Genomic DNA, 9730 nt, shown 5'->3' with positions numbered 1-9730 from the left:
GGACACGGCCCAGAAGGGACCGGCGCAAAGACGCGGCCGGCACCGGCCAGGCCCACACCGCTCGCCCGCCTCGGTCCAGCCCCGGAGGGCTCTGGCGAGGGGGGCGTGGCCCTGTGGGCGTGGCTCCCCTGACTCCAGCCCGGCCGGGTCCTCCTGCCCTCTGCCCTCCGCCTTCAGGTCCCACAGACAGGCCCAGCGCGCCTGGGTCGCTGCCGCCACCCGCCTGGCAGGACCAGCCCGCGCCCTCCTCCCGCCGAGGTACCTGCGACTCCATATCCAGCAGTCGCAGCGACTGGTCGTTGACCTGCAGCAGCATCTCCTGTGTCCAGATCTTCTCCTTGGAGCTCAGCTGCACCAGCTTCCGGATGGCGTCTTCCACAGACGTGATGGCCTCACTCTTGTCCATGATGAACGTAGCCAGGTGCTGGGCGGGTGGGCAGGGTGTCACCCTGGGTGCAGCCCTCCTGGTGTCAAGGGCCAAGGGGCTGTGCCTTGGGGTCTGAGGGGGCCACGCCAACCCTGGGGGTCTGAGGGGGAACAGCCCTGACCTGGGGGTCTGAAGAGACAAAGCCCCACCTTGGGGCTGTCTGTGGAGGCCACAGACAGGCTCCGGTGAACCCCTTAGCAGCCCTGCATACATCCCCCCCAGCCTCGTCCGCCCGTGGCTCGGGGATGCAGGCCCCCTGGTCCCCTGCAGCCGGGCGGGGCCTCCACCCCTGCTGTCTCTGCCCACCTGGCTGCTCCCAACTCACTCTTCCTTCCAGACGCTCCTGGGGCGCTTTCCTCCTTGACTGCCCAGCCACAGCCTCCCTGTCACCACCTCCCTGACCTGCCCTTTTGTTTATCGTCCTCAGATTTATGTGGGGTACCACGCGCTTCTCTGCCGCCTGCCTGCTGTCTCCCGTGACAGGGCCGGGCCCACGGCAGGCCCCGGTGAGCGTGTAGGGAGGGAGTGAGCAGCCCACAGGGGCCCCCGGCTGGCCAGCCCTGCCCACCCCCTCCTCTCTCTGGAAGCCTGGCTCAGGTGCCTTGTCCTCCCAGGAGCCCCCGAGTGTCTGTGCCAACCTTTGCTGAATTCAGGAAATGGTGCTAAGACAGCTGGGTGAATACTGACATAAACTCTTAGGCAGGCAAGGCTTAGCCACAGAACTGGATGCGTGAAGGGTGACTTCACATAACCTCAGAAAGGCTTCTCCCCTGGGGGACTTTGCTAAGCCAGGGAGAAAACCCAGATACTCAGAAGATCAGGACTTCCCTGTGGCTAAGGCTGCGCTGCTGCTGCAGGGGCCACAGGTTCGATCCCTGCTTGGGGAGCTAGGATTCCACGTGCCACGCAGCATGGCCACAAGGGAAAAAAAAAAGGAAATAAAAAGACAAAACCCATAAATTTGACCTAAAAAAACATTATGCTTGTGAAAAAAATACCACATACAAAGTTCTAAAAAAGTGAGAAAACACAAAATAATAGCTGTAATAGATTTGATGCAGACTAATTTTTTTAAAATAGAAAAAGATTGATCTGTATTACAATGATAGTTCTTACTTTGTTAAGAGCTCTGTTTTGTTTAATAATTAAGGACACCAACAGTAAATGAATAAATAATGAAAGCATACGTAAATAAGTATAAAAGATTAACGGCCCGATTGAAAAATTGACACAAGGCATGGACAGGGAGTCTACAGGGAAATAGACATGGAGGAACCCTTTGGTTAGAAAATTATATGCCGGGAACCCCCCTGGCAGGCCACTGGTTAGGACTCTGAGCTCTGACTGCCGAGGACCCAGTCCCTGGTCTGGGAACTTAGATCCCACAAGCTACATGGTGCAGCCAAAAAACAAAAGAAGAAAATTTTACGCAGACTCGTTCAATACCAGAATTGCAGATTGAAGCCTCATGAGACTATTCCTTTAAGAATGAGTTTCCCCCATTCGGTTGCTCTTGTGGGCGACGCTGGCCAGTTAAGATGTGGAGAAAGGGGGCCTCGCCTGGCAGCTCCGGGAGGAGTTGGTGACACCGGGCCGGGCCAGGGGCTTCCCTCTCATGTCTCCACCCAGGCAGCCTGCACACGTGCAGCTGCAAGGCCGCTCCCCGCACAACTCAGAGGCTGGGCTACAGGGCCACGGGCAGCTTAGAGAGGGAGCAGAAGCACGCAGAGACTGTCAGGCAGCCAGTCTGTCTGCTAAGCATACCAAGCATACCGCCCGTGCGTTCCGATCCCCTGAAGACACAGCCTGTGTCCTCTGACACAGTAGGGTTAAATCAGCAATCAATACCAGACTCACCTGTGAAACCTGCTAACCAGAAATTGAGCAACATCTTTCTAAATTACTCTGGGTCCACATCTGTGGAGACTGAACAACACACTTCCAGACAGCAAGTGAGTGAAAGGGAATCAATCACCAGGAAAATAAAATACCCGGTGACCAAGGAGAACAGACAAGAAATGTACCCAAACTTACAGGATGTAGCAAAGGCAGCGCTAGAGGGAACTCATGCCCATAAATGTTTACATTGTTAAATGCTTAAAAAGAAGAAAAATCTAAACAACCCATGGGCCAAAGAAGTCACAAGGAAAAGTAGAAAATATTCCAAGTTGCATCAAGGTGGACAGGGTTAGAGATTATCACAGTCAGTGAAGTAAGGCAGACAACTGTCTTATGATGTCACTCATACAGGACTTCCCTGTAGCTCAAGTGGTAAAGAACCTGCCTGCGAAGGAGACCAGGGTTCAGTCTCTGGGTCGGGAAGATCCTCTGGAGGAGGGAATGGCAGCACACTCCAGTGTTCTTGCCTGGAGAATTCCACGGACTGAGGGACCTGGTGGGTACAGTGCGTGGGGTCTCGAAGAGTCGGACACGACTGAGTGACTAACACACATCACTCATATGTGGAATCTAATTTTAAAATACGATACAAATGAACTTACTCACAAAACAGAAACAGGCCCACAGATTTCAGAAACAAGCTATGGTTACCAAAGGCAATAGCAATGGTCTGAGCATTCTTCTTAAGAAACTAGAAAATGACAACCAAATGAAACCCTGTGGGACTTCCCTGGTGGCCCAGTGGCTAAGACTCTGCAGGGGCGGGTGTTCAATCCCTGGTCAGGGAACCAGATTCAGTGAAGACGGAAGACCCCACATGCTGTCGCTAAGGCCTCTCACAGCCGCGAAAATAAAAAAAGGAAACCAGAGCAAGTGGGAAAAAGGGAATCACAGCCGCAGAAATAAATGTTAAAAAAGGAGACCAGAGCAAGTGGGAAGAAGGAAATTAAGAGCAGAAATCAACAAACTAGTAAAACAAACAGAAAAATCAACAAAGCCCAAGGCTGGTTCTGAAAGGATTGATGTAATTGATAAACACTTAGCAAGACTGATCAAGACAAAAATAGAGAAAACACAAATGATCAATAACCAGAAGGAAGGAGGGGACATAACTAGAGATCGTACAGGCACAAAAGTGAATTCATAATAAAAGAAACCTTGCCAGAAAGAAAACTGTATATTCAGGGCCTCACAGGTGAATCCTAACAAATACTTAAAGGAAGAAGTCACAACCTTCCATTAACTGTTTCTGAGGATGAGAGGAGCAGCAACATCGCTCCACTCATTTTATAAGGCCAACATAATTCTGATACCAAAACCTACTAAGGGCTTTGCAGGAAGAGAAAACTATAGACCAATGTTCTAATAAATATTAGTGCAAAAAATCCTTAACAAAATATTAGCAAATTAGTCTTGCCAACACATAAAAAAGATAATAAACCATTAATAAATGAAATGTATCCTAGAAATGCAAGGCTGGTTCAACATTTTAAAAAAACAGAGTGATTCAAGACTTCCTGGTGGTCTGGTAACCAGTTAAGAGCCTGCTTGCCAAAGCAGGGGACACAGGTTGCATCCCTATTCCAGGAAGATCCCACATACCAAGGGGCAGCTAAGCCCATGTGCCCCCACTACTGAACCCAAGTGCCTCAGCCCGTGCTCTGCAACGAGAGAAGGCATCACAATGAGAGGAAGCCCATGTGCAGCACAGCAGACCCAACGCAGCCAAAAAACCCAAAAACCCAGCACGATTCATACATTAACAGGATGGCAAGGACATCTCAATTGAGGAAGCACTTGATAAAATTTGACAACTTTCATGATAAAAACTCTCAGCAAACGAAACAATGGAAAGGAACTTTCCCATTCTCGTAAAGGCTATCCACAGAAACAGGCAGCTTATAAAACAGGGAATTCTGAGTATTTTCTTCTAGACTGGACACAGGCAAGGATGCCCAGTATCATTATTGTGGAGCACTATCCTGAGGGTTCTAGCAAGAGCAATAAAGTAAGAAAGACGAAATGGTTAAAATTAAGAAATTAAGTACTGTATTTTCAGACAAAACGACTCATAAAAAATCCAATGAATCTACGAGCAGTTCCTGAAACAAATAGATGAATTCAGTGAAGTCTTAGGATACTCAATCACTTTACAAAATTCAATTGTACAAGACAAATGCTACAAGACAACTGGAAAATTAAATTAAAAAATGATATAATTTATAACAGTATATAAAAATCAAACACCTAAGGAGTGTTTTAACAAAGAGCTGTGAGACCTCTGTAGTAAAAAATCACAAAAAAGGCCTGAGAGAAATCAGAGAAGACCTTTAAGTGAAGAGGCACCATGTTTATGGGTGGGAAAGACACAATGTTAAGTCTCCCTAAACTGATCCTCGGACTTGACTCAGTGCAAATCAAAATTCCAGCAGGCTTCTGCGGGGAGGGGTGAAAATGGACAGTTTGATTCTAAAATGTAAATGCAAGCCCAAAGAACTTAGAATAGTGAAGAAAACCTTAAAGAAAAAGAACAAAATTGCCTGGTTTCAAGATGGTTAATAAGCTAGGCAGAGGTAAAATTGTATGAAGCACAGAGAATCCAGGAACAGTCCCATCCAGACCCAAATAGTCGATCTTTGACAAAGGCACCAAAGTGATTATGAGGGAGAAAAAATAGCTTCCTTGTAACTGCACTTCCCTACAGGGAATGTTAGCCTTGAGTCTCAAACCAAAAAATGAATTTAAAATGGATTATAGCTCTAAAAGGTGGAAGTGGTGACAGAATCCCTCTTCATGGGCTCTAAAATCACTGCAGATGGTGACTGCAGTCATGAAACTAGAAGATGATTACTCCTTGGCAAGAAAGCTATGACAAACCTAGGCAGTGTGTTAAAAAGCAAAGACATCATTTTGCCGATGTCTGTATGGTCAAGGCTGTGGTCTTTCTAGTAGTCATGTACAGATGTGAGAGCAGGACCATAAAGAAGGCTGAGCACCTAAGAATTGATGCTTTCAAACTGTGGTGTTGGAGAAGACTCTTGAGAGTCCCTTGGACAGCATGGAGATCAAACCAGTCAATCTTAAAGGAAATCAACCCTGAATACTCATTGGAAGGACTGACACAGAAGCTGAAGCTCCAATACTCTGGCCACCTGATATGAAGAACTGACTCAATGGAAAAGACCCTGCTGCTGGGAAGGACTGTGGGCAGGAGGAGAAGGGGACAGCAGAGGATGAGATGGTTGGATGGCATCACCAATGCAATGGATATGAACTTGGGTAAACTCCGGGGGATGGAGAGGGACAGGGAAGCCTGGCGTGCTGTGGTCCCTGGGTCTCGAAGAGTCAGACGGGACTTGGAGACTGAGCAACAGCAACACAGACCTAAATGTAACAGCCTCGACTACAAAGTGGGGCTTTCCATGTGGAGCTAGTGGTAGAGTCTGCCTGCCAATGCAGGAGACGAAAGAGGCCTGGGTTGGATCCCTGAATCGGGAAGATCTCAGCCTGTGGGGTCACAAAGAGTTGGACATAACTGAAGCAACTTTAGCACACACACACACTACAAAGTATCTAGAAGAAAATGCAAGACGTTTTCAGAGCCTTGGGTCAAGCAATGACCGAAGCAAGTAAGACTTCTCAAGCTCCCTAAAGCAACCCGACCATGAAAGAAAAAAATGGATGTGACTGGAAGTCATCAAAATTAAACATTTCTACCCGCTTCAACACAGTTAATGCATGTGCGTTGACAAGCCAGACTGGGAGGAGGTATTTCTTATCCATACACCTTTAGCTGAATGCGAAGGACCCCCCACTGTTCAACAAGGAGCCCATACATCTGATGTGGACACAGGCAGCTCCCCACAAAGGTCCAGGGGCCAGGCGGGGCTTTGGACCTGGAGAACTCTTCCGTACACACAGCATCTTTGAAATAAGTTTACCAAGCAGAAGAGCAAAGATGCTCGTAAACTCTAACGAATTCAGTTTTAGAGGATTCTCAAAAACGCGGAACTGCAGGAATGGAGGGTGGGGGCGGCTGCAGCCACAAAGGACAGAGCTGTCCAGTGTCCTGGGCGCGCTGGTGCAGAACCTCACGCTCCAACCCCCGAGGCCAGCTTCACAGGCTGCTGCTGCTGCTAAGTCACTTCAATCGTGTCCGACTCTACGCAACCCAACAGATGGCAGCCCACCAACTCCCCCCATCCCTGGGATTCTCCAGGCAAGAACACTGGAGTGGGTTGCCATTGCCTTCTCCACACAGTGTGTTAGTGTGGAATAAAGAAACAAATCCACAAGCCTTGGGCGCCCCCTCCCATTGCCAGGGTCGATCTGATCGTGTCACCACCTCTCTCAGCTTCAGTTTCCTCATCTGGGTGGTGGTTTAGTCACTAAGTCGTGTCCGACTCTGCAACCCCATGGACTATAGCCCACTAGGCTCCTCTGTCCGTGGGATTTTCCAGGCAAGAATACTGGAGCGGGTTGCCATTTCCTTCTCTAGGGAATCTTCCTGACCCAGGGATGGAACCCATAGACCCGCATCTCCTACAGGCAGATTCTTTCACTTCTGAACCACCAGGGAATGCAGGCGGGGCCACAAATCACCCACTTCCTCAGCCCTGCTGGCTGCTGAGTGGGCAGAAGAGGTGTCCTGAGCTGGGGTCCTTCACAGGCTGCTGCTGCTGCTGCTAAGTGTCCGACTCTGTGCGACCCCATAGACAGCAGCCCACCAGGCTCCCCTCCGTCCATGGGATTTTCCAGGCAAGAGTACTGGAGTGGGGTTCCATTGCCTTCTCCGCCTTCACAGGCTAGTTTGGACTAAAATCTAGGAGAAGGGCTGGGAGGCCCCAGTGACCAGGTGGCTCCTCACCAGGAGGGCAAAGTCCCTCTGCGGAGGGCTGCCTTGGGTGCTGAGCCAGCAGCAGGCAGGAGCTGGCTGAACAGAGGCCTCCTGGGCAGGCTGGCACAAGGGGCTGATCACAGCACAGCCCTGGGCAAGAGCCCCAGGACCCCCTTGGCTCAGTGGACCCGCTCTCTAGACAAGAAGGCTGAGGCTCAGAAAGCAGTGACTCCCATGGCTTCTGGGGCATGGAGGGTTCTCTGGGGAGGAAAGTATTTACCTTCCTGCTCCAGGGTCTCCCCCACCTTCCTGTTCCAGGTCAGCCCACCTTCCTGTTCCAGGTCCCCCCACCTTCCTGCTCCAGGACCCCCCACCTTCCTGCTCCAGGACCCCCCTACCTTCCTGCTCCAGGGTCCCCCCACCTTCCTGCTCTGGGGTTCCCCCACCTTCCTCCTCCAGGACCCCCCACCTTTCTGCTCCAGGATCTCCCACCTTCCTGCTCCAGGATCCCACCCTCACCTTCCTGCTCCAGGACCCCCCACCTTCCTGCTCCAGGACCCCACCCTCACCTTCCTGCTTCAGGATCCCCCACCTTCCTGCTCTAGGACCCCACCCTCACCTTCCTGCTCCAGGACCCCCACACCTTCCTGCTCCAGGGTCCCCCCACCTTCCTGCTCTGGGGTTCCCCCACCTTCCTGCTCCAGGACCCCCCACCTTCCTGCTCCAGGATCTCCCACCTCCCTGCTCCAGGACCCCACCCTCACGTTCCTGCTCCAGGACTCCCCCACATTCCTGCTCCAGGTCCCCCTACCTTCCTGCTATGGGGTCCCCCACCTTTCTGCTCCAGGACCCCACTCTCACCTTCCTGCTCCAGGGTCCCCCCACGTTCCTGCTCCGGGTCCCCCCCACCTTCCTGCTATGGGGTCCCCCACCTTCCTGCTCCAGGTACCCCCCTTCCTCCCTCCTCATCCTTTCCCAGCCCTCTTGTCCTACAGGTTTGGACAGTGACCAGGAACCAGGAACTTGCCAGCTGCCAGGAACAGGAAGGTCATTTAAAAAACATGTTTCCTGGGTTCTAAGTGTGAATTAAAACTGACCCGGGAGCAAAGGCCTTCTGAGCTGTCAGCTGGTCTAGAGCTGTCAGATGGTGTGGTCGCCCATCTTTCCCAGCTCCATGGGAGTGGCTGTCAAGGCCCCCAGGAGGAGCTCAGAAGCGAGTCTGACGGCTCCACCCTCCCGCTCCAGCCTCCGCTGTGGGGCCAGGAGGACAGTTTCCTCCCGACTGGGCCCTCCGTCTGAGGGCTGCAGGGGCACCCAGAGCCCATCCTCTCCCTGATGCAGCCCCAGGGCTCCTGCACCTCTCACACTGGGAGCTCCCCGGACGGGAGGGGGGCTCCCCACTTGCTGGGAGCTCACAATGTGGCCTGCTGCCGGACCACGCCTCCCGGGGCCTCCGTTTCCCTACTGGCATGGGGACTCGGGCGTACAGGGCAGAGGAGCGCCCTGTGGGGGGGGGCTCACCTGGACGTGGTACTGGGAGGTCTCGTGCATGATGACGGTGGAGTTGGAGTACTTCTTTCTCTGCTCTGCACGGGAGACACTGTCATTCGGCCCAACAGGCAGGACCCGGGCAGGGCCGAGGGGAGGCCAGAGCGCAGGCTGCCTGTGGGCCCCTCATGACCACCAGGACGGACGTGGGCACACAGAATAGGGGGTGGCCTCTCCTGGCAGAACCTGGGGCTCCCTCTGTCCACAGGAGGGATCCCCAGCTCAGCGAGGTGAAGGCACGGCTGTGCCCAGGTGTGCCCTGGAGCGGGTGTAGGAGGCTCAGCCTCTCCCCGAGGAGGCCCCAGGCCCACCTGCCTGGGGAGGGGTCTCGTCCAGGCCTTGCCCTGATTCCAAGAGCTGCCAGAGACCATGTCCCTGCCCTTCCCAGGGCTCCTTGCTTCCCAGGGCCTGCATGACTGGGGGAAGGTCAGAGCTGGGGAGGGGGCTGGCCAGGCCCCGCCCTCCGGGAGCAGACACCTGGCACTCAGCCCAGCAGGAGCCCCAGCACCCCTCCTCCGGAGGATCGGGTGGCAGAGAGGAGCGCAGAGAATCAATATTGATGCTCCCTGAATTATTCCTAAGGCCTCTCCCCTTACCGGCCCACTGCGGGAGGGCTGTTCCGTGGCCAGAGTTTGGGGGCGGGGCCTGAGCACCTGTTGGTTGGTTTGGGCCCAGGGGCCTCCTCTGGGGGCCCAGGCTGATCTGCCTTCCCCAGTGGGGGCCTGGCACAGCCCTGGGGGGGGCCGTAGGGGAGACCCTCCCCGCCCTGCCGAGCTGTCCCCAGCCTCCTGTTCTTACACCTCACTCACCAAACAGGTCCTTCGCACTCATCTTGGGCCCACCGTCAGGCCGGCCCAGGCTGCCACTGCAGGGGAGGGTTGGTGAGGGTGGGGCCATGCCACACCCTCCTTGGGATGGCTAGGCGGTGAGTGTGAGGGTGGCGGTGGGCGGGGCTCACTTGGCGGCACCCGGGCAACAGCTCACGGACCCTGATTGGCTCATGGTGTCCTCGACGGTGG

The 9730-nt window shown here is 53.4% G+C and overlaps 1 protein-coding gene across 1 annotated transcript in view; it reads right to left on the bottom strand.

Annotated features, from left to right (window-relative positions):
* EPS8L2 (EPS8-like 2) overlaps positions 1–9724 on the bottom strand; it is a 15694-nt gene extending 5970 nt beyond the window's left edge. The window contains exons 1-4 of the mRNA XM_010845801.1: positions 9670–9724; positions 9521–9576; positions 8685–8749; positions 44–424 (exon numbers count right to left, since the gene is read on the bottom strand). Coding sequence (XP_010844103.1) covers positions 44–424; positions 8685–8749; positions 9521–9576; positions 9670–9713 — 546 coding nt within the window. The 5' untranslated portion in view covers positions 9714–9724. The remainder of the gene's footprint in view (positions 1–43; positions 425–8684; positions 8750–9520; positions 9577–9669) is intronic.
* Positions 9725–9730: the final 6 nt, after the last annotated feature.

This window comes from Bison bison, unplaced genomic scaffold (genome assembly GCF_000754665.1).
Source record: "Bison bison bison isolate TAMUID 2011002044 unplaced genomic scaffold, Bison_UMD1.0 scf7180017848696, whole genome shotgun sequence".
Taxonomy (NCBI): domain Eukaryota; kingdom Metazoa; phylum Chordata; class Mammalia; order Artiodactyla; family Bovidae; genus Bison; species Bison bison.
This window is presented reverse-complemented; position numbering and strand designations above follow the sequence as displayed.